At 38.8% G+C, this 25,467-nt stretch overlaps 1 protein-coding gene across 5 annotated transcripts in view; it reads left to right on the forward strand.

Moving 5' to 3' along the window:
- GATA6 (GATA binding protein 6) overlaps positions 1-24,856 on the forward strand; it is a 46,008-nt gene extending 21,152 nt beyond the window's left edge. For all 5 annotated transcript variants that reach the window (XM_036766704.1, XM_036766699.1, XM_036766696.1 and 2 more), the window contains one exon: positions 23,259-24,856. In XM_036766704.1, coding sequence (XP_036622599.1) covers positions 23,259-23,426 — 168 coding nt within the window. In that variant the 3' untranslated portion in view covers positions 23,427-24,856. The remainder of the gene's footprint in view (positions 1-23,258) is intronic.
- Positions 24,857-25,467: the final 611 nt, after the last annotated feature.

Here is a 25,467-nt window from a genome sequence, read left to right on the forward strand (position 1 = left end):
TCAAGAAGTGTCATCTGACTTATCCTAGAAGATCCCTGGTGCTGGAGAACTCATTACCTCTGAGCCCATTCTATTTTCAGATAACTCTAATTTTTCGGTATTTTATTCTTATGCTATGCTGAAACATACCTCTTTGCAATTGCCACCCATTTCCCCACAGAATACATTGACTTCCTTTTCTACATGACAGCCATTTAAACATTGGAGGGAAATAATCATGCCTCCACCTTCTCTTTTTCAGGATTGACATACTGAGTTGCTTCAATTTAATCCTTTAATGTCATAAACTTGAGGGCCCTGATCAGGATGAATGCCCTTCACCAATCTGGTTACCCCCTTTTGTTACTCCCCAGTTTATCAGTGTCTTTTCCAATATAATGCCCATAACTGAACGCAATATTCAAGGGTAGTCTCTTCAGGGTGCAGTATAATGCACTTTCTCCTTCCTGGCCCCAGTATAATAATATATGCAGAGGCTTGCTAGAGCCAGCTTGTATCATCTTGAGCTGATTGTTAAATTTTCCGTGTGAGCACGTACATATCAGAAATTGGCAAATGCTATGAATCAGGGCTTGATTTTATTATTTTGTTGATTTTCTAGATTTAGAAAATAGTGAAGAAAATGTTAGTAATGCAGATTAAAACTGATTTTCTCCAGAAATCTTGTTCTTAAACATTACCAGCACATCTATGAGTACACTAAACTATATCTTGCAATGTAAGCCTAGGAAAACATTCACTTTTTTGGGGCCATATTTCACTGTTTGCTCCTACTGAACTATTACACTAAAACACCTACACTTTTCTGACATGATCTTTCTAGTCATGTCTCGCTATTGCACTCATGAAGTTGATTTTTTGAACCCAAGTATAAAACTTTGCATTTACTTATGTCTTTTGAAAGCCATCTTATTAGCTTTAATTATAGCCTGTGAAGATCTTGGCTCACTAACTTAAGCCTTATTACGTTAGTCTTCCTTCTCTTCCCTCTTTTGGAAACCAGAACAATTGATACTCTTCTCTAGTCCTCTAGTCCCTCTCCCATGCTCCATTCTCTTTTTTCTTTCAAAGATCACTGATAGTGGCATAACAGTTATATCTGCCAATTCTTTCAGTATCCTGGAGTGTAATGTAGTACATCTGGGCAGGTAACTTGAACTCATCAGGGGCATCTGAGTATTTTATTATGTGCTTAATTGTCTTGGGTTTCAACTCCCTTTATCCATTTTTTCTTCTGTCCTTTCCAACCCAAATATCATTCTCCTTAGCAGAAAAAAATAGAAGTAAAGTAAAAACTGAGCATTCCTCTGTCATCTGATATTGTTCCATTCACCTTCAGCAATAGTCCTGTTTTTTAATCTCTTTTCCTTGATATACCTAAAACCATATTTTTTATTAGTCTTAGCCTTCTTTGCCAACTTGAGCTCATTCTGAATTTTAGCACTTCAGACATATTCTTTGGTATTAATCCTCTATGACTAGGGCAGCTAGGTGGTGCAGTGAGTAGACCACTGGCCCTGGATTCAGGAGGACCTGAGTTCAAATCCAACCTTAGGCACTTGACACACTTACTAGCTGTGTGACCTTGGGCAAGTCACTTAACCCCAATTGCCCCACCTTCCCCCCCCTCCAAAAAAAATAAAAAGAATCCTCTATGACCTACCCATGCTTCCACGTCCCACATATGCCTTTACAAATTTTTTAATTCGTCTGAGTTTTCTGTACATCTACACCAATCTCTTTAGCCATGCCCCTCTCTCCCTCACCTTTTGAATTGTTTTTCTTTGTGTCTTCAGAATTTCAGTCTTCAGAGTTACCTCTCTGACCTTGCCTGTAGAATTTTCAATCATTGGAACCTCTTTTTGCTTTCTTTGAACACTACGAAATCTGTTCTTTCAAAATCTGGAGTGCATGTTAAATGAGACCTGGCTTTCTTCTCCTCTGTCACGTACAGTAATATGGGGGAGGAGGGGAGGGCATTTCCCCTGCAAGGTTCCCATCATTTCTACTTCAGCATTCAGTACCTTGTTGGTGAGCATTAGATCCAAGAGAGAATTTTCCCTCATTCTTTCCTCCATCTCTTAAAGGATGAAATTGTCACTAATGCTAGCCAAGAAATTATTACCTATTCTGCTCTTTTGAGAGAGAGAGACAGAGAGACAGAGAGACAGGGGGAGAGAGACAGACAGACAGACAAAGACAGAGACATGGAACAAAAGCAGAGAGATTTGAGATCTGTGCTCCTCATCTTTTTCATCTTTCTGTCCAGGTGATTTGTAGTGTGGTCTAGTGACCACATTAGTCATTAGATGACATTATTAGTCACAATAATGTGGTCGTTAGACCATTAGCAAGCTCTAATGACCGTGTTATTTCTGATTCCATCTCGTATGATCTTCACCCAAATGTTCCCTAGCATGTTTCTTCTCTTCTGTCTCCTAGATTTCCCCACATGGGGAAATAGCCCTATTCCACTCCCCACCCCCAACTCTTTTATCTAGCCCATCCACTTCCACCTGCACAATGTATATTCTTCCTCATGGTTTCCTTTTCAGCAAGTCTGTAAGGTCAAATTTGCTTCTCTGCATTAGCTTCTCTGGTTTACTTTGCTTCTTACCTGTAATGTTTGCATTAGTACATTGCTATTTCAAGCCACAGGTTTTATTATCTCCTCTGGAGAGACAATTTGTACTGTTATTGTACTTCCTAAATTATAATTACTTTCTGTGGTGCCTATCTATGTAGGATACATGTAGGAGATATTCTGTTTCCCTTTCAGTTTAAAGTGTTAAAAGATTTGTGAGGTACTAGGCAAATTACCTTATCCCTGACAGAGGAGCTTGTCATATCTATCTTTTAATCCATTTCCCAGAATTACCAATCCTGTCCTTATATGCTACAGGGTGTCCCTAAAGTCTGGACACATAGGCAAAAATGCATATTTTGAAATACTTGGAATATTAACGGATTTTGGCCCCCTTGACTTCTTTTTCTGGGGTATGCTAAAGAAGAAGGTGTACTCAATGAAAATCACAGATGCAATACACTGGATTGAACGCATAAAGAGTGAATGTGCTGGAATTGATGGCAATGCGGAGCTATTGCATTGAGTTCACATGAATCATGCAAAGCACATCAACCTTTGCATCGCAAATGATGGAAATCATATTGAAGATGTTATTTGTTAATATTCCAACTAAATAAAATGTTGTTGAAAATTTCATTCATTTCATTTCTTGAAAATACGCATTTTTGCCTGTGTGTCCAGACTTTAGGAACACCCTGTATATTAACCATTTCCCCAAATCTGCTTTTCTCTTCCAAAGGCCTTGCCTACATCAGGCAGCAGTGATGAAATTACTACTTGTGCCCCTATGATTCTCAATTTCTTGCCCAAAGCTTTATAAATATTCTTAGTAATGCTTTCTTCCTAAGCCATTTAACCTCTCTGAGCCTCAGTTTTTTTATTTGTGAAATAGAGATAGTGACGGGCATATTATGTAGCTCATTGCATTATTGTGTCTGAAAAGCTCTTTGCAAGTTATAAATGTTGGTGATAATCATAACTGACAGTATTTTAATCTTATGTTTAAGTGTCTTATGATAATTGGTCAATCTTGAGCTTATCTTAGTGAGGTGAGGAAATAGAGGAACATTTTCTTTGTTTGAAGTGATCAGCTGTGGTTGCAAAAGAAATTTGTTATAATTGTGACAGAGCTATCCTTCTTTTAGTCATGATGGTAACATCTAGCATTTTTATAATGTTTTAAGGTTCCCCAATCACTTTACATCTCTTAATCTCATTGGGTCTTCACAGCGGTCCTGGGAGATGGGTGCTGTTATTATTCCCAAATTTATAGATCAAGAAACTGAGACAGAGAGAGGTTAAGTGACTCACTCAGAGTCACACAGCTAGTAAGTGTCTGAGGCTGGATTTGAACTCAAGTCTTCCTGCATATCCAGTTCCCAGCACTAAGGTTATCAGCCACTCACAGAGCAATGCTGTCAGGGATGTTGTTTTTGTCTTTGTGCATAAAAGACTACAATCTGATCTGTAACAGGCAGAGAAATCAAATCCTATCCAAATACAGGGATAGTTGTGTTCTAGTAGAAAAGACGCTCCATGTGAAATCCAATGACCTGGGTTTAGGTTTTGGCCTGGTCACTAACTAGCAGTATGTTCTTGGACAGATCACATCCATTCTCTGGGATCTATTTCTTTACCTGAAAATGGAGGGAGTTAGATGAGGTTATCTCTAAATTCCTTTGTATTCCTTAACATCCTATGATGCTACGAGACCTGTAATCAAAGGCAATCTCTCTAGTGTTTAGATAGAGATCTAGTTGGCATTCAAGTCACATAGAGGCCAAGGACTGAAAATAGGTCACAGGATTAGCAAAGTATAAGTTTCACTTTCAGTTGGGAATTGTAGGTTTGTAGTTTTAGAACTAGGAGGCATCTGAAGGGCCCTTAAACTTAGCATAGTGCCTGACTCGTGTTGTTTTTCAATCAGTTTTTCAGTTGTGTCTGACTCTTTGTGACCCTATTTGGGGTTTTCTTGGCAAAGATGCTAGAGTGGTTTGCCGTTTCCTTCTCCAGCTCATTTTACAGATGAAGAAACTGAGGCAAATAGGGTTTAGTGGCTTGCCCAGGGTCACACAGCTAGTACGTATCTGAGGCTAGATTTGAACTCAGGAAGATGAGTCTTTCTGACTTCAGGCCTGGTACTCTATCCACTGTGCTCCCTGGCTGTCCCCCAAAGGGGGACCTAATTAATTAGTTTAATATACAATATTAGAAGATATATCCAGTCCTATCTTCTTTCCTTAGCTCCAAGTCCACATCAATGACTACCTACTGGACATTTCTAAGTGGATATTCCGTAGGCACCTCAAACTCAAACTTACCGTTTTTTCCGCCTTAACCAACCTTTCTTCCTCACTTCTCTATTTCTAGTAAAGGCAAAACCATCATTCCAATCACCTATGTCTGCAACATCAGAGTCAGTCACCCTCAACTCTACATTCACTTTCACTCTACATCTGTAATCAATGGTTCTGCCACATCTCATGAACCAGAAGATGGCTATCACCCTAGTTCAGACCTTCATTAGCCATAGGGTAGGCCCAAATATGGGGACTCTGCCTTCTAGGTCCTCAAGTGCAGCCCTTTGACTGAATCCAAACTTCACAGAACAAATCGCCTTAATGAAAGCATTTGTTCCGTAAAACTGAGTCAGTCAAAAGGCTGAACCCGAGAACCTAGAAGGCCACATGTGGCCTCAAGGCCACAAGTTCCCTACCTCTGAAGTCCTAAACTATTATACCAGCCTCCTAATTGGTCACCCAAGTATTTCCCTTCTCCAACCCATCCTTGAGGGAGTTATCAAAGTGATATTCCTAAAACACGGGTCTGCTGTTTGCTGTTTATTTTGTTAAAACCTATAAAATATGGCTCCAGCCTACATTTCTAGACTTATTACAGTGGAAGCTTATTGAAAGCAGTGAATATCCTTTTTGCTTAAATTTGTATCCCCAACACTTTGCATAGTTCCTGACATGTAGTGAGTGTTTAATAAATACTTTTTCATTATTCATTCATTCATTCTTTCATAGATCACGGTCTTTAATATACACTCTGGTTTTTTGCCAAACTGGCCTACTGGTTATCCTTTGTACACAACCTTTTATGTCTTGATTCAGTGCTTTTGAGCAGCCCATTTTCCTGGGATGAACTGCCCCCTCACCTCTGCTTATAAGAATTTCCAGCCTTCATGAAAACCACATGCTCTCTCCTACACAGACCTCCTCTTTCTAGCTGTTAATAGGCACCACTAAACTCACCTTATATTTATTTCGTACATATTTTATATTTATTTAACATTTCTATATATTGTTTCCCCCCTGGAACCTAAGTTACTTTGCTGGCAGGGACTGTTTTGTATTTTATCTTTGTACCTCTCCTGTTTAATGGATAGGCTGCCGGCCTCAGAACAAGGAATGTCCGATTTACATTTGAGCTGGTTGTGGCAAGCCATTCCACTCCTTAGTGCAACTCTCTAAAACTTTGAGTAGCCAGTGAGCTGCTAGTCTGTAGAGATAGAGGGAGTTTTCCTTACTTGGGAGTTTCTCCATCATCATCATCGTCATCTTTGCCCCCATTATCACCATCATCACTAGCATTAATTTATTTGGGGCTTTAAAGTTGGCAAAGCGCTTTATGTATATCAATCATGTCATTTGGTTCTTACAATAACCCTGGGTAGTAGGTGCTACTATTATTCCCATTTTAAAGATAGGAAACTAAGGCATAGGATCTGTGCTTAAAAATACTTATTGATTGAGGCAAATCTAGATAACTCTCCCCAAACAAATGAACAAACAAAACAAAAACTAATGAGAAAGCAAAATAAAAACCAAACTACTTAGTGCCTAGGATGGTGTGTGGCAGAGTAGACATTTAATAAATGCTTGTTGATTGATTTAAGTACCTTTCAATTTTTTAATCAGTGCTAGAAAGTTCTGAGGAGAAAAGATTGATCTCTGGAGCGTCTTCAGGGAAGTATAGCTTTATCTCTCTCTAGCTATTGGAGGAGGTATGACCGGATCTATAGCAGGTAACGGTATCAGGAGAGGGAATTACTTACTATATCTTGTCTTGAGCAAAAAGGACACCTAATTTATAGCTTTAAGCCTTAACAAAGTGGTTTCCTCACAACTACTGGGAGGTGATCATGTGTTATTACTCACATTTCACAGATGATAAAACTGAGGCTCTGTGAGGTGCACCGACTTGCCCGTAGTCACACTGCTAGTGAGTGGTTCATTCAGCATTTGAATTCAGGTCTCTTTTCTTTAAGTACTTCTCATTGATTCACTGATCACATTGTCTCTACCTGTAACATAGGCATCCTATGAAACACTTAGAGCATATAGCCTGATACAGATGCATTACTTCTCATCTTTCCTTTTCCTGGCTTGCTTCTTTTGGAGGTTTATCACAGCACTCAATGTGGTAAAGTTGTATGCAATTCATTTTGCAAAAAGATTTTTTTTTGGAGTGGGGGGCAGAGGTATTGATATCAATACTCTAAATTCAGTTTAATTTCAGTATATGAAATTTATTTAATTTTAGTATTTTTAATCCAGATATGTTCACTTCAGTCCCCTCAATGGTAGTGTCTTCCCTCTGTTGATGGTATTTAGAATTTGCCCTTTAAATGTCTTGTTTGTATATAGTAGTAGTTTGCATTCTGTCTCCTCCTTTAGACTGTGAACTTCTTGAGAGCAGGCATTATTTTTTACCTTTCTTTGTATCTCCAGAGCTTAGCATGGTGCCTGAAACAGTAGACACTCAAGAAATGCTTGCTGATTGACTCTGTACTTAAAGGTTTTTTTGGGGGGGCAAGTTTCAGCCAGTATGGCTAACATTCTGTAATCTTACATATCAGATATACATAATCTCACATACAGATGTGAGTGTATGTCCGGTATAACTAATAACTGTTTGCTTTAATAACAGTTTTTCAAATTGTTCTTTGGGAGTGTAAAAACATAGCAATGGTGTTTTTTTTATTTATAAGATTCCAAAATAGAATTGCTTTCATCATTCTATAACTAATAATAGTCATAGAATGATAGTGCTGGAAGGAGTTTATCTAGCCTAACCCATATTTTATTTATTTTGTTTTTTTAGTCTTATTTTATTCCTGTTTTTACGTCATTTAAAAATTTGTCCCTTGCCATCCCCTACCCATTGAGCCATCCTATAACAGAGAATAAAAAAGAGAAAAAAAATCCATTCAGCAAAACTAATTACCACGTCAGCCATGATTGATGGTGTATGACTTTATTCCATACCCATAGCCCTCCATTTCTGCAAAGAAGGGAGTTGCATTTCTTCAATTTTTCAAAGTCATCAAACTTTGTCATTATATTTTTTTTTTATTTTATTTTGCTTTTTGATTCTTCCTATTTACGTTGTTGTAGTCATTGTGTAGGTCATTTTCCTGGTTCTGTTTACTTTGCTCTCTATCCATTCATATATGCCATTTCAAGTTTCTTCGAATTTTTCTTATTTGTCCTTATTTTAAAGATTAAAAAAAAGTGGAAAAATTACTAAAATGAGGTTAGAAATGGAAATTTTAAATTTTGAATAACAAAAAAAGGAAGTGAATGAGTAAATTCTAGCTTCTATTAGCTTCTACTATAATCACATGTTTATATCATGCCATGGTGCTTTTGCATGCATTCTTATTTGAAATCTGTAAGGTAGGGAATGATGCTGGAGTCAGCTCCTACCTGCTTCAGAGGTCAATTACTAAATTTTCAGTGTGAGCACTTACCCTTCAGAAATTGGCAAACTCTACAAATCAAGCCTTGATTTATTGTTTTGCTGATTATCTAGGTTTAAGAAAGTGATGGACAGGGGCAGCTAGGTGGCTCATTGAGTAGAGCACCGGACCTGGAGTCAGGAGGACCTGAGTTCAAATCCAGCCTCAGACTAGCTGTGTGACCTTGGGCAAGTCACTTAACCCCAATTGCCCTGCCTTCCCCCCTGCAAAAAAGGGGGGGGCTTTAAAAGAAAAGAGAGTGATGGACAAAATGATAATAATGCAGATATACAATTCCCACCTACCCTCCCCACCCACCACAGAGCTGGATATTTAGCATTTACCAGTATACCCTCGATGATAACTCACATTGAGAGTGATTTCAGGTTCACAAAGAGCCAGCACTTTTCCTCACAAATAATCCTGTGAGACTAAATACAAGCGTCATTCCTTATTCCTTGAGAGATGAAAAAACAGGTCAGAGAGGCTATGTGACTTCCCCCAGTGTCACGTGGCTAGTCGCCGGTGGAATTAGAACTTAAACCTGAGTCTTGTGACTCCCAGAGCTAATTTTTGTTTTAACTATACAATGTTCTAGAAATATTTGGCCTCTTTAAAATACTTCTATTATTAATGAAACCTCTTTGATAGTCCCATTAAATTACAAAGTCCAACATGTAGTATTAAAATTATTGCCATAAAAAGTAACACAACATAATTAGGCTGGCACGCAGCTCTTTCGGGAATTGACTCTTATTTCAGGGCACACTACCACCTTGCTAAAGAAACCTGAGCCAGCTCTGGATCAGATCTCTTATCCAGTCAGTTGTTAAGCCAGACCCAAGCCAGGGTCCCAAGCTCCCTTCTTTCTAGATGGTAGCTAGTTATTTCTTACTTCTTGGTGAAGTATATTCTCTTCCTATTTTCTTAAGACTGATAACTTTTTTTAACCATTTATTTAAGTATTTTTGATATTTTTTAACTTCAACTATAATCTCAACATATCCTTTCCCCATACCAGAGAGCCATCCTTTTTGACAAAGAACTAAAAAAGGAACACAAAGATAGTTGAGCAAAACTCTCCATGATATATCAGATGGATCCAAATATTTTTATTGCTGTCTTTTAATTTTTAAAAATTTAATTTTAAAATTCCGTATGTAAACAAACAATCCCCCAAAACAGGAACATTTCCATGTGCAAAGTAGAACACAAGGGAATTAAAAACAAAACAAAACAAAACAAAAAAACCAAAACAGAACACAAGAGGATTGTGTAGGAAACGGAATCTATTCAGCATTGCTTGCTTTTAAAAATCTAATTCAGCTTGTTAGTTTCAAAACTATCCTACTTGTCTGTGCTTCCTTCTGAACATCGTTCTGATCTTCTCTCGTACCCTTTCAAATGTTTCAACGACTTTACTATTTTTTTGGCTTGGATAAGGCTTATTGCTTTCTGTTCTAAGTTATTTATTTTCCTTCTAATTATTTCATTTTTCATCTTCCATTCAATTTCTTCTGCATATTCTTTTAGTACTTGTAGAAAATTCATGTTTTCCTTTGAGCCTCTGTTTGCAAGTTGTTACAGAATTTTTCTTCTAGGTTAGGATCTTTGGTTACATCTAGATATATAATAATTCTTCATGGATGTTGGTCTCATTTACTTATCTCTCTTGTCTTAGTTCCTGGATTGAGATTTTGTGCCTGGGGAAGCCTTTCTCTGTTATGATTTTGTGTGAGATGGTTGGCCCCCTGGTTGGTCTTAATCTGGGCCATCCAGGCCCCTGTGCTGACCTAGAACTCCCTGAAGCTTTGAGGTTTTAGAGCTTTGTATATTCAAGGCCTTCTATGATATCTCCTCATAGAATGCTGGAGAACTTAGAGTCTCTAGGCCTGGAGTGCCTTAGTCTCAATGCTGCTGAACCTGAAGTGTTTGCTTCCAAAGTCCATGCTGTGGGTTTCCAAGCACCCCGGGGCTTTCTCAGAGGGCGCTCTCCACTCTTGTTTCTGGATCAAAAACACTGTAGTATATTAGTATCTCTGGCCATTCTCTGGTTGTGCTTGTGCTGGCAGACCACCCCTTTCCTATTGTCTGTGTACTTTTTATGACATTTTGTGCATTTCTGGGGTAGTTGAATTCTCTCATTAGATTTCTTGATCATTCTGTCTGTTGCTATTTTTAGGTTTTTGCTAGAGAAGGTAGGTGGAAGCTGGGCTGTCTGCCTCTGTTCAGGCAGCCATCTTGATCAGAAGTCCCAAGTCCAAAACATACATAGTGTTCCACGTCCAGAATCTCCAGAATCTCCAACTGTGCAAAGAAAGCGGGGGTGGGGGGGGGGGAAGGATGGGCATTGTCTAGTAAGCCAACAATTTTAAATTCCTACTTTGCAGTCTTTGCAAATTGATTTGCAGGCATAGTAGCTGATGTACGATGGTTTGTAAACTAGTTATGAATATTTAAAAGAGATTGCTTTTACTAATTAGTAAAGAGAGGTGGATTCTTAGGGAGGCCTTATTACCTTTTCTAGTTACCTTGTAGTTCCTGGTTTTGATATCGTCTAACACAAACATTTGAAGAAGATAAAGAAAGCCAGGTAAAAGGTATTTAATGTAAACTAGTTTAACTTTACATTACCCCGAACATTTTGTTGGGGGATAGTGAGGGAAAAAAACCTAGACTCTTAACTATTCCAGTGGGATGGTAATCCCTCCCTCCCATTTATGTATATACATTTGTATGTATATGTGTGTATGTGTGTGTGTGTGTGTGTGTGTGTATGTGTGTGTGTGTGTGTGTATACCTGTATATATACATATACATATATGCAGTTAGGTGGGCAGGGAATGGAACACTAGACTTGGAATCAGGAAGTCTTATCTTCATGAGTTCAAATCTGGCTTCAGACACTTTATTTGCTGTGACCCTGGGCAAGTCACTTAACCCTGTTTGCCTCAGTTTCCTCATCTGTGAAATGAACTGGAGAAGAAAATGGCAAACCACTCCAGTATCTTTGCCAAGAAAACTTCAAAACGGGATCATGAAGCTTTGAATGTGACTGAAATGACTGAATAGCAACAACAGACACAACTGAAAGTTGTGTCAAATGGATTAACGATTGGTTGGATAGCCAAAATCAAAGAGTAGGTGTCAGTGGTTCAGTGTTAGTGGTTCAGCAGCAGAAGGTCAATAGAGCTGTCCCAAACTGACATGACTGGCCTCAAGAGGTGATGGGTTTCCCCTCCTTGGAGGTCTTTGAGCAGAGACTGGACAGTAATTTATTGGATATGTCATGCTTGGGGTTCCCATTGGGTATGCATTGGGTTAGATGCTCACTGAAGATTCTGTGATTCTAAAGAGCATTGTTAATTGCTTCCACTTGGGAAGAAACCACTTCCCTTTTGAAACCATGTGGATTAGGGAACTTGAATAGGAAGAGAAGGGCTGACTAAAGGGTCAGAAGTTTAGTAAAGAGGTTTTGTTGTCACTTTTCACAAGTTGTTGGATCTTCTGAGCAAAGTCTTTCAGCAGGCTGTAAAAAGCAAACCCTATTCTTGGCTTAACCAATTTTCTTTGACCTTTAGGAAATCACCTCCGTCAAACCTAGTTTCTTTTTAATCTGTAAAATAGGTGGAAGTAAAATGTCCCTAGAGAGTGCTGACTCATGTTGCATGATAGAGCACAGACTCATAGATTGTTAGATCCAGCACCTTCATTTTTCAGGTGAGGAAATCGAGGCCCTTAGCGATGAAGGTGTACAAAGCCACAGAGCTAGCTAGTAAGCGTCAGAACCAGAAGTTGAACTCAGATTGTCAGACTTCCCAAGTTCCTGCCTCTTTCATATAACCTCAGGTCTGAAAAGAGACCTTAGAGGTTGAGGGGTCCAATGGTTCCCTTGTATAGATGAAGAGACGGAGGGAGGCCGAGAGGAGAGAGGTGATTTTCTCAGTCATACAGGTAGGAAATAGAAAATGAAATTCACACCCAAGCGTTCTGACTCCAAGTTCCTTGCTCTTCCCTAAGACATTAGGTCTGGAAGGATCTTAGAAGTCCTGTAGTCCCACCTTCTCATTTTATAGATGAGGAAATTGAGGTCCCTTGAGAAGGTGATTTGCCCAAGGTCACGTAGCAAGTTGGTTGTGGAGTCCAGCTCTCCTCATAAAGGATTTTTTTAGGACTTCTTCCACTAGCCAGCATTAATAACTTAAACTTGGGGCAGTCACTCAGATCATTAGAACATAGGACCCTTTCCACTGTTATCCTTAGTTCTCTGAAAACATTTTAAATAAAGTAGATGAACTTGACTTTATACTAATAACTGTGAAGGCCAGCTAGGTAGTGCAGTGGATAGAGCACGGGGTCAGGAGTCAGGAAGACTCATCTTCTTGAGTTTGAACCTGATCTCAGAACTTCCTAGTAATGTGATCCTGGGCAAGTCACTTAACCCTGTTTACCTCAGTTTCCTCATCTGTAAAATGAGCTAGAGAAGGAAATGGTAAACCATTCCGGTACCTTTGCCAAAGAGACTCCAAATGGAGTTACGAAGAGTTGAGTGCTTTTCTTGTAGTGTATTACAGAACATAATGTTTATATTCCTTATATCATTCCTCTTGAGACAGGGAATTGTGAAACAGCAGTATTTATTGTAACTCTCCAGTTACATGAGGAAAACCAAGGTCCTAAAGTTATTCCTAAATTCACATATGCAAGTCACTTCCTATATATTTTCATATAAATATGATATCCATTTGCAGAAATATAGTAGGACAAAGACAGTGGAACTAGGAGGTGATGTTAGGTCAAAAGAATAATAACAGGGGACAAAAAAATTGCTGTGGTTGTTGGTGTAGCGAATGTAATTATTACAAGGTTCTATGAAATATTAAATATAAGATCGTATGTGTTGTGGAAATCCTATTAAGGGTTTGCTTTAAATCTACGCATAGTTAAATGCCAAGCCTATTAGTCAGTATGTAAAATCAACTGTATTGTGGTTAGAAATCATAGCTCCTTTGAAAAGTGATGAATCAATCTGCAGCCTTGGTAGTGTTGTTTGTTGGTTTTAGAAATCATTTACTTGTTATCAATGCATGATAAAAATATTATCAATGTCTTTGAGGAAAGGGGTTGCTTCTTTTTTTTTGTCTGTCTCCCTGAAGCCTCACTCAATGTCTGGCACATGAGTTTAAAATTGCCTTCTATGTAAACTGGGTCTCAAATTACTTCTATGAAACTACTCATGAAAACATTTTGAAATGTTTTAGAAAAATACTTATTGAACACAATTTACTTGTTTGTGTGTGTAGATAGACACTGAAACATACAATGCCATACATGCCTACTTTTTGAGGTATAAAAAGTCCAAAGAACCTTTTCACGCATTTAGAATTATAAAAAGAATCATTATCTCCACTAGCCTCTGAGTGGTGAGGTGGACAGGCCTTATGATTACTCCATTTAAAGATGAGGAAACTGGATGACTTCAGGAGGTCATACACTGAAGCTGGGACTGAAACGGATGTCTCCTGACTCCTAAAACAGTGTCTAACCCTCCTAGGGAGTCAGCCAGTCATCAGAGTTATTAATATCCTACTTACCACATGCTGCTATAAACCATGAACATAAATATTTTGCTGGTATTTTATCTCCTTGCTCCCTATGTGCCAGGCTCCCTTTCACTCACTTCCCAGTGTGACTGACCACACTGGCCATGGCCGTGCGTATTGTGGGTCACCTTGTCCAGGAGTTGGTGTTTGCGTATGAATCTGTACGATTTCATGATGACGTGTGCATATGACTCCTATGTACAATTTTGTGGCGCTCTCCAGTTACGTGAGGAACTTTTTTCAAAACTTTATTTTCAGTCTTTTTCTCTTGTTTGCTTTGGAAAATGTGGCATGCAGTAGCAATCATGGATATTAATAAGCAGAACCGATAAATTAATATTTAGTTTTCATTTAATCCACCCAGTTTATCACAGAATCATGGTTGATTAGGCAGGTGACTCATTGTTGTGATATGAGAGGCAGAGAGTACTGGGTAAAGGAACGATAAGGGTTCACAGAAGTTGTTTGCTTTTTAACCTGGCTGCATGTTTTAAAATATTTTATGATAAGACCCAACCTTCCTCTCCTCTTGCCCCTCATCAAGAACTTATACAATTGTCACCAAAGATGAAAAAAAATATGTTACAGGAAAACATGACCGAAGTTTTAGAAATCTGGCCTAGAATGCTGTGAAATGTTATTGCTAAATGAATCTTCGAAGAAAATGAATTCCTTTACTGGAACAAAAGTAATTTATTATTCCTTTCATGGATGCCTGCCAAGATTGTTCCTAGCAATATGAAGCTCTAATGGGTCTGAAATCAAACACAGTCTGTGTTCACAATATTGGTCTTCAGGAGAATCACCTTCTAGGGAAAAAGAAATATAGCAATGGCCAGGACCTTTAGCAAAGATGCCTCAGAAGGGTTATACTTCACCTGTCTAGATTACAGGGCTTCTTTATGGACTGATTGTATGGTCTAGAATTTGCCCAGAGAAATTGTTTTTACTAAGCACGGCTCTTAATAAATAGACAAGTTTTAAAAAAATGAATAAACTATTGATTCCTATGAGTAAATAAAATTCCAAGCAAATGTCTAGAAGATGTTTAAATGTTTAAACAATGAAGAGAATGCACTCTGCATTTGGTTGTTAATATGGGATAGAGCCACAGAACTGTAGGCCTGTATTCCCTGGTGCCACTTTTATTCTATTAAGGGCCAAGTATTTTCAACTCTAGGCTGTCACTAATTTAATTACTAGAGTCATAAGGAAGCCTTAGTGTAGTTCAAAGTTGAAACTGAAAGATAGCTTAGATTAGGAGTGAGGGGAAAGCAGAATCAGCCGACTGGGCTCCTGGTCCCGGATCTCATTGACCATGGCAAGTTACTGAGTCTTTCCTGGATCTCCATTTTCCCTGCCCATTAAGGGAAGAAAATAATTCCTACCATCTGGTTCCCAGGGATGTTGCACATACTGAGTGGGAGATACCTACAGAACCTTTTGAAGTCCTGGAAGAACAGTGCTATTTAAATAAGTTCTTGGAAGTTAATAATGGTACTCTTCGGTTTACATAGCATTTTTCATTCAGGAACCTGAAGCCACTTACGAATACTATCCCCATTTTGCTAATGGGAGAATTTAGAGACTTAGAGCTATTGTGTTAACAAAGTGTCTTCCTTTTACAGAGGATTTTATTTCTCTGAGGGATTGTCACATTTTTTTCCCCATGTTAGCGGTTCCCGTAATTTTTTTCCCATTCTCTATATTGATTCAAGTACATTACAAAAATTTAGAAGTTAATTCTCCAAATATAATGTTTGGGTGAATTCTCCTAATATATTAATAAGAGACTTGTCTATCTTGAAAAGAAGTAAGTTGTGAAAGTAGGCTTAGAAGTTACCATGTTTTGTAACTGGAAAAAAATGCAATACTATTAAAATAAAATACTAATAGTCCAAAAGGACTGGTACCTCAAATATCAGTTTGGATTCAGAGCAAAAAAAAAAAAAGAAGAAAAAGTTAGCATATTTTAAATCCTGTTTATAACCTTAGGCCACGAAGCCGTTTATCTGGTAAATTGGAAGAGAAGAAATTCACCTTAATATATCTCAGAAGTTAAGTTGTTTTTTAGTGTGCTCATTGGTCCCAAGTTATGACAATAAAAAGATCTTGTATTTGGAGAATTTTTAAAAATCTGATTAGTGCTATTAGAGGATTTTGCTTAGCATAGATCCTTTGCTCAATAAATATCTAATTGAATGAACAAATGAATAATGGTACAGGAAAGAGAAGAGCATCACTGACTGTGAATATAACCCCAATCCACACAAGCGTAGTACCAAGAACTTGTAAGGTGGAAGTGAGTCTTGGGATTTTATTTCTTTGTCCATTGGCCACTAGGATGCTCACTAGGGACAGTCTTATGTTTATTGGCTTTTATAGATTTTATAGGCATCTAGGCAGCACAGTGGATAGAGTGCCAGGCCAGAGTCAGGAAGACTTGTCTTCCTGAGTCCAAGTCTGGCTTCAGACACTTCCTACCTGTGTGGCCCTGGGCAAGTCACTTAACCCTCTTTGCCTTAGTTTCCTCATCTGTAAAATGAGCCAGAGAAGGAAATGGTAAACCACTCCAGTATCTCTGCCAAGAAAACCCCAAATGGGGTCATGAAGACAGGACTGAACAACAACCAATTTAAAAGACATACTTATGTGGATTCATTGTGTAATTGCAATCCCAAAGACAATCTACTTGGAGAAGCAGTTGCTTTTATATAAACTTGAAGTGTGTTCTTCCCACATGACTTACTGACCCAAATATCAGATCCTCTTATCACTGTGATTAGCATCATTTAGCACAGTTGGTATAGTTTAGTATAGTGAGGTTTTTTTGAGGGCAGGGGGGAAGTTTTTTGAATTCATACATAAATTGTCATTTTTTTCTGAGTCTTTCTTGAAAAAAGATTATGGACAAAACACTCAGAAAGTCTAACCTAGAGGTTACAAAAGCAGATAAAGTAACCCTGGTAGTGAGGGCATGTTGGCTTCCTCTCACAAGTGAAAAAGTCTTAACCACAGACTTAGTGAGATGTAATGAAGGCAGCAGACAGATTTTGAGTTGAATGAAGCTAAGGATTTTCATATTTCATTAAAAAGTTGTCCTTGTGTGGAATTGCCAATCTGGGCATATTACTCCTAGTCTGTCCTTTGTCCTGAAACTGTTACTCAAAATATGCAAAACCTTTGGTTGTTCAAATGGACAACTTAGAAAATTAATGAAGACCCATCTTCTTGAGTTCAGATCATCTGTATGACCTTGGGCAAGTCATTCAACTCTCTTTGCCTCAGTCTCCTCATCTGTAAAATGAGCTGGAGAAGAATATGGCAAACCACTCCAGTATCGTGGCCAAGGAAACCCCTCTCCTCCCCCCTCCCCCCGGACATAACTGAAATCACCCAACAACAACAAAAATATTTATATGTAAGAAAATCTGGGTAATTTAAAGATTAGCCCAGTGCCTTCTTCAGAGGGTGTGTGTGTGTGTGTGTGTGGTATGTCTTCCTGTGGGAGAAACCCAGGATTTTCCTGAAGCCTTCTTTCCTTTAAGAGGAGAACTTTCCAGTCCAGTTATCCTGTCTGTCTTCTACCTAACCTTCCTTGCTTTAGAAGCTAAGCCCAGGCTAGGTCTGGTGCTGATAATGTAGTCTTTCAACAGGAAATGTCTCCATTTTTGGTGTTCTGTGGGAGGGTGGGGGCAGATAAGCCATGAATGGAAACAGAGAACAGATTTCTGCCCCACCCTCATACCCTGACTGCACTTTGATCAGGGAAATAATGAGTTCCCCTTTCTGGCTAAGTAACAAACAGGTTACAGGACTGTGCTAATATAGGAGGGCATTGACCTACCCACAGAGAGGGAAGGCCTGGCCAGTGGATTGAAGCCGGTTTGACATTCTGAAGAATTTCTGTGTTTCTGAGGTGCATTAAAAACCTGAACAATTTAGTGCTACTAACAAGTCGCCCACCTCTAGTACGATAAGAAATATGTAATGTCAAATTACGTCCATTTGAAGGGCTATGCTGGATTTGGAGAAATCCATGAATTAAATGTAGTCCAAGGGCACAAATTCTGTGCTCCCCCGTGGGAAACTTCTTGATGCCATTGAAGGGAAAGATTTGTTAATTAATAAGTATTTATTAAGAACCTAGTATATGTCAGGCACTGTGCTCCTTGCTTTATGGAGCTTCCATTCTTGCGAGGGAGAAAATATGTCCCAATATATGCAGAGTAGATAAATATTAAATAAATACAAGTTCCTTTTGGGAGGAAGACCACTACCAGCTATGGGCTCGGAAAAGGTTTCATGGAGGAAGTACAGGGTGTCGTGGTTTAGCCTCAAAGGAAAACTAGGGAACCCAGGATGTGGAAGTGAGGGGAAAGAAGATATTACAGGCATTAGAAATAGCCCAAACAAAGGCAGCAATATCATATGAAAGTGAAAAGGCAGCATTTGTAAAAGAGAGGAGTTCAGTGCCCTGGCATTTGCTAATTCCAGGCTCCCTGTGTGCACTAATTTCACATATACATGCTTTACTCTGTGTGAGCACTGTGGAACAGAACAGGGGAATACCAGGATCAACAGCCAGGTGGCACTGAGAACATTTTGGGAGTACCCTTGTCCATCCTTAGGGTCTTATGGAAAATCGAAAAGAGCTGGTTTGTCTTTGTGCCCTGCTGCCTTCCTTTCCATACCTTTTTCTCATCTTTTGGGCTGCTTGTTGTCCTAAGTAACACCCTCCTCTCCTTCCCCCTCCCTAAAGAGCAATTAGAAAAATGATTATCACATTATGTCACCTTGGATTTTTTCCTATTTCTATTTTCTAAGCTCATTGTTAGTGGTGATTTGTCTTTACAGAGTGATAGAATTTGGACAGCTTTTAAAGCTCCTTAGCATGGCAGTTCTCACAATCCTGACCCTAGCCTTCCTCTCCTGACTTCACCTCTTATGATTTCCCTACACAAACTTTCCATTCTGGTAAAGTTGGTCTATTAATTAATGGGATCTAATCCCATTTCTACCCCCATTTGGAGAGGCTGCTCATGATTCCCTTCCCCGTCCCCTCCTTACCTCCTCTTTCTCCTTCTTTCCTTTCCCTACTATCTACCCCTGGAATACCTTTTACCTTTTTTTCATCTTACTTTTGTTACTTCTGTCCTTTAATACCTAGTTCAAGTTCCACTTGCTCTGTGAAAATCTTTCCCAACCACCCCAAGCCCTCAGGGTGACCTGTTTTTCTTCAGACCACTCATTATTTCCATCACACATTTGGCACTTATCCCGTTAAAATTTTATTATTTTTGATGCTATATGACCGTCCTCAGAACTGAATCCTAAGCAACTTGAAGGCATGGACTATGCCTAATACTTTTTTTTTTCTATTCCTGATGTGCTAGCATAGTGCCTTGTGCCTGAGGTATGGCACACAATAGTGGATTAGTCAGAAAACAGGTCCCCGTCTGCAAATGAGAGGTCTTTGAAAAGAAAATCCTTTATGGGCATATGCTGAGAAAGAACACTGATTATAGTGGAACAGAGGCAACTACAGATCTTATAGATAAGCCAGATTAGGGGGGAAAAAAAACTTGGTCTATGTTGGGACTAATATAAGTAAGATTAGTTAGTTGTTGATGAAGATGATTGTGACAATCCTTTTGCCAAATGTAACACTTCCTGGAAATAAAGGGAATGCTAATAATGGTTTGTGGGTTTTTTAATGAGTCTGAAAACTCCTAATCTCAGGGGAAAAAAAGAATCAGGTTAAATGGATCATTTGTATCTTTACTTATAGATGCATTCATAAAAAGTTTTCCATATATTTAATTTTTATAATTAGAATGATTTGAAATACTCTCAAGGAGCTCTCTAGTTCAACTAATACTATTGGTGGATATATTTCAAAATGAAGAATCCTTTTGTGGAATAAATATCGATCCTTAATTTGTTTGGGAGAGGACGCGATAGTGAATTTTCCATAATTAGGGTCATATCTATATTCAAGGAATGTATATTATACAATGTAGTAGGATGGTAATGTCAATAGGTAGCATTCATGTAGTGCTTGGAGGTTTGCAAAGGGTTTTATATACATTTTCTCATATGAAACTCACAACACCTCTGTGAGATGAGCGCTTTTACCATCTCCATGACCGTAGTGAGGCTAAGTGAAGTTAGTAAGCTGTTGGATATAGTTCACAGAATTATTTGATACTTCATATTTATGAAAAGTATCCATTTAGAATTTTAAATATCTCACTAATATGATCATATAAATTGTATCTTTTTTTCAAAATCATTCAGTTAAAGTACTCAAGTCTATATTCTTTAAGAAGTAGGTGACATTTGGTTGCTGGTCAGGATTTTACATGTTGTTACAGACCTCTGTTTCTAGCTAAGAAGGAAGTATTACTTAAGAGATGGAGAGGCAAAGATGGTGGAGTGAGGCATCCACTGGTTTGGAATCAGAGGTTCTTGCCCCAATTCTACATTTTATTAACTGTGTGACCTTGGGCAAGTCACTGAAGTTCTTCGGGCCTCAGTTTCTTCATCTCTAAAATAGGAAGGTGTCGTAGACTAGGTCATCCAGAGCCTGGCCCAGTGCCTGGCACATATTAGATGTTTAATACATGTTTTTTGATTGATGTGTAGACTTTTGAAGGTCCCTTCAAGTTTTAAATCCCATCATTTTTTTTTTAACCTACTTCTTGAGGAGCTGAGAGGGCAGGGAGGTGGCTCAGTGGGTAGAGTGCTGGGCCTGGAGTCTGGAAGATTCATCTGTCCTGAGACACTTTCTAGCTGTTTGACCCTGGGAAAGTCACTTAACCTGTTTGCCTCAGTTTCCTCATCTGTAAAATGATAGGGAGAAGGAAATGATAAACCACCCCCGGGTCTTTGCCAAGAAAACCACAAATGGAGTCACCAAAGTCAGACACTACCGAAACAAATGAACAGCAAAATGAGGAGCTGAAGGTTGATGCTGTCTAATCAGAAGACTTGGGGTCCTGGACCTATTCTTGACACAGTCTATGCCAGATTGCTGCACTCTTGCTGGCCTCATAGTAGTGTTCTGAGAAACAGTGCCATTAAAAAACAAACGAACAAACCTGACTCTACCAAGGGGACTTCCTGTGCCCCTTTGAGAGTGATACTTTTTCTCTTAATAGAATAACAAGACTTAGAAGGGCCCTTTGATTTTACCTAGCCCAACCCTTCATTTTATTTTAAATGATTTCAAAATTTAATTTAATTTTTTTTAATTAGTGAAAATCCATCTTCTTTCCTTCCTCTCCTCCCCCTCCCCCACCTTGAAAAACAAAGGGAAGTAAAACTATTGTGACAAATACATATAATTCAGCAAAGCAAACTGTCACATTGGCCCCTACTTCCTTCTAAAATTTATGTCTCAATCTGCACTTTGATTCTGTCCTTTCTGTTTTGGGCAGCAGGTAGCATGTTTCATCATGAGTCCTTTGGAATTGTGATTGGTTAGTGCATTGATAAGAATATTTTAAGTCTTTCATCAACCCCTTTATTTTATAGTGGCCCAGAGCTGTTGTTCAGCTTATCTTTATTTAATGCCACAAATGCAGGGGCCTTGTCCTGGCTGCCAATCTTGCTCAGAGTGGAGCAAAGAATGTGAAAGTCTGTTCTCCAAGTCCTTGATGGACACGATTGTACCTTACTTAGTCTCTTTGGCTGGCTGAGGAGTGCATGAGCACCCTCTTTTTTTTTCCAGATTAAAAGAAGTTAACTTTTCCAATGATATAATTGCATTATTCTTTTAACAACAGTTCTTATTCAATGACTTTCCCAAATTCACAATACAAGAAAACTTAGAAATGTAATTATAACATACACAGTATTACGTATTTAAAACATGAAGCAAAATTTAGTACCAGTCAGATGACATCAATTCAGTTGAATGTGTTTCCAAGTTATCTTACATATAAAATCATTCACTTTTATCACCATTAGCATTTTCACATTATTCTTTTTTAAAAGACTCTACAATAATATAACCACATGGGCAAAAAAAGTTTTGGAAAAATAGAAAGTATTCTAGAAATAGTAGGTGTTAATTAGCCTGAAGAAGTCGACACACCTTCAAGATGTGAACCATTAACTCCTTTGCTCCTTGGATTAGAGTTGGTATTTGCAAAATTTTTTTGGTTCCTAGGGGGAAAAGAAGCTAGATAAATAAGTAAGAGAAGAGAGTGAAGATCTCAAGTTGGAAGGGACCTCCGAGGCACTCTAGTCCAACACCCTCAATTTGCAGATGAAGAAATAGACCTAAGGGAAGTTAAGTAAGGGAGTTCAGGGTCACATAAGAGGAACACTTCAGAAGCAGTATTTGAACCCTGGTCCCTCAAAGTTGTGTAGCTGAATACATTTTGAGTTTTGTAATAGAACCTTTCCCTTCATCTATCCCTGAAAATATACATGAATTTTATTAATTGCATGTGATTTGTTCCACTTTATTATAGGAAGACATCTGTTTGACTTTTCTCTTTTGTGCAGTATGAATAAATTAAGCAGGGAAAATGAATTTGGCTAAAAGAAATGATAATGGTGCCATGATAGAGATAGGATGTAGAAATTTTTATGACGAAATGGGGATCAACTATTGCCAGCTTTCTAGGACAAATTTTAGGTACAAGAGATTAAATTTCAGATGACTAGATTAATTTTTTATGCTCAGAAATCTCATTTGTCAGGCAGTATTGAATTGGCAATCTTCATGGGTTATGTGCATCTATCGTGCTTTTTTATGTGTTTGTTATATTTGTGTGTGTGTGTGTGCGTGCGCGTGTGTAAGTTTATGCCCATGTGTATGTGCCACTTTTGCTGTTTATATCCCTTTTGGAGTGGCTAGTTTGGGAGTGTAGACATGAAGGCTACCAACCCCGTAAGGTTTATTCCATGGAGCAGGAGGTCCTTCCTGGTTGGTACTTTTTATCAGAAGGATTATTCCAGTTTCCTTTTTGTGCCCTAGCCTAGTGGAGTTGTTTATCTTCCTGGGAGGCTACTGCCATGAGTAATAAGGATAGCAGGATAGTGTTTCTAAAAGCTTAAATTGCCAGCGTTGGATTAACGTTGTGCCAGGAGCTTGGGCTGCCTGTTTCAGGTGTAGCAGCATCCTTTTTCCTAGTCCCTGTGCTCTAGTTCTGTTTAAGGCCGCAGTCCCTTCTTTCAGTCCTCCAGATAGTTATGATCTGTGCAGGTAACGAAATTGTGCTAAATAAATAGCAAATTCATCACTTTCCTTTTTCTTTGTTTCTCTGTTTGCTCTCTCTTCTCCCTCCCCTCCCCCCCTTCTCACTAGGCGGGATCCTCAGTGATGTCTGGTCCAGGAGAGAACACTAGCCCTGAAAGCACCGCTCTCAAGTATTCAGGTCAAGATGGGCTGTACTCGGGAGTCAGCCTGACCTCCACGGCTGAAGTTACAGCGTCTGTGAGACAGGATTCATGGTGTGCTTTAGCACTTGCTTGATTCAGTGGAAAAAGGAAGTTGGGAGACCTCCACGGATGGGGGATGGGAGGGAGGGCGCTTCGACCTTAAGACGCCCACGTTTTCTGTAATGTTTTTTTTTCAAGCAGTCTATGCAGCAGTGAAGATGCTGGCAGAACTTTCCTCTGATGTGTCGTTTTTTGTGCCTTTATTGTGATAGAGGTGTTTTTCCAAAGAGGCTTTCTGCCTTACCATCCAACTCCTCATCTATGCAAGAGAAATGAGAGAAGACGGATCTCTTCCAGGGTAAAGATAACACAACCAAAGAGAATATCGTCCTTCCTCCTCTATTGTTAGGCCTGCTTCGTGCATCTTCAACACAGTCAGTCAGTCAGCCAGCCCAGCCTGCCTGCCTGCCTCTGGGATGCAAGATGCATGCCGATGTGACTTCCTCATCCTTGCTTCCACCCGCCGGATAAAGAGACTTATCTGGGGCTTTCGTTCTAAAGGATGCCTGGAGAGATTTAAGAAAACAAAAAAGGTTTCTGAGCATTTATTGCCCCCAACTAACAGACAGTTTGAGCTAGAAGTTTGATGTCCTTGAAACCAACAAACAGCTCCTTCATGACCACAGGCTTTCTTTCTAATTTTTCATATCTGAGCTCCTGTGTACACGCATGGAGGAAAGCAGAACGAGGCTGTTGGGCACACGTTTCTCAAGGTCGAGCTGGTTCCTGACGTCTTGCATTAAAAATATTCCTCGGTTTTAAGACTGCATTCTAACTTCTTAACGTACACTGTGACTGAGGTTTTTAAAAGTTCATCTTCTATATGGCTGATTGAAGTCAGTCAGAATTTGTAAACAGGGTAGCAAACAAGATATTTTTCTTCCATGTATACAATAATTTTTTAAGAAGTGCAATTTGCGTTGCAGCAATCAGTGTTAAATCATTTGCATAAGATTTAACAACATTTTTTTATAATGAATGTAAACATTTTAACTTAATGGTACTTTAAATAATTTAAAAAAGTTAACTAGACATCTTTGTGCATTTTTTTTCTTTCTTCTTTTTTTTTTAACCAAGAACATCCCATCTCTCTGTATTTCCTATTTGTTAGACAAAACATATTTCAAGAACAAATCTTCTCTCAGGAAAATTGCCTTTCTCCATTTGTTAATAAGTTTTATACAAAAATGCAAATATAGCCCCATTATTTTACTGTGGAACATGTGCTAGAAAGTTAGAAAGATTGCAATGAAACTTTACTACCTAACTGATACATTTGTAAATACTCCATGAAATGTTTAGGCATCTTTAAGAGTTAGGATGCGGTCTGTATAGTGTGACTAACCCAGAGGTAGGTTAGTTTACAATTTTTAAAAAAAAATGGGATGTCATTTGGAAGCTTATTCTTTCACCAGAGCTTTAAAAATAAAAGGGTATTGTTTGTTTGTTTGCTTTTCTGTACAATGTGTTCCTTCCTGGTTTTCCTTTGAGGCCTACAAACAGAGTTTAATGCCCAGCACAAGCTCATCTGATTTTTGGGAAGAATCCTTGAAGTCTTTGGATTTGAAAATTTGTGATTTTCTTTGTGCTTTTGACACTTCATGCCATGGGGGACTTGATGGTTAGGTAGCTACTATTTGTGCTCTGAAAATTGGGACCACTTTGATAAATCAGAAGTACCCAATATTATACCTCATTGCCAGAAATGCTTGCCATTCAGATGAGGACCAACTCAAAACATTTTAGAAATCTGAGAGTTTTTTTTTTCCAAGGGGAAAGGCAAGAAAGTTGGAGTTAAGTGACTTGCCCAAGGTCACACAGCTAGTAAGTGTCAAGTGTCTGAGGCTGGATTTGAACTCAGGTCCTCCTGACTCCAGGGCTGGTGCTCTCTTCACTGGGCCACCTAGCTGCCCCCTGAGAGTTTTCTTAATTGAGTGAATGAAATAAACCCCACAGACAACCCAAAGATGAGTTTCCTTCCTCTTTCCGGTCCTTAGCTATTAGGATCACATCCATATCACCTGGGATCTAGTAAACTGTGCCTATGCCTAGGTTGGTATTTAGGAGACATTTAA

This window comes from Trichosurus vulpecula, chromosome 1 (genome assembly GCF_011100635.1).
Source record: "Trichosurus vulpecula isolate mTriVul1 chromosome 1, mTriVul1.pri, whole genome shotgun sequence".
NCBI lineage: Eukaryota > Metazoa > Chordata > Mammalia > Diprotodontia > Phalangeridae > Trichosurus > Trichosurus vulpecula.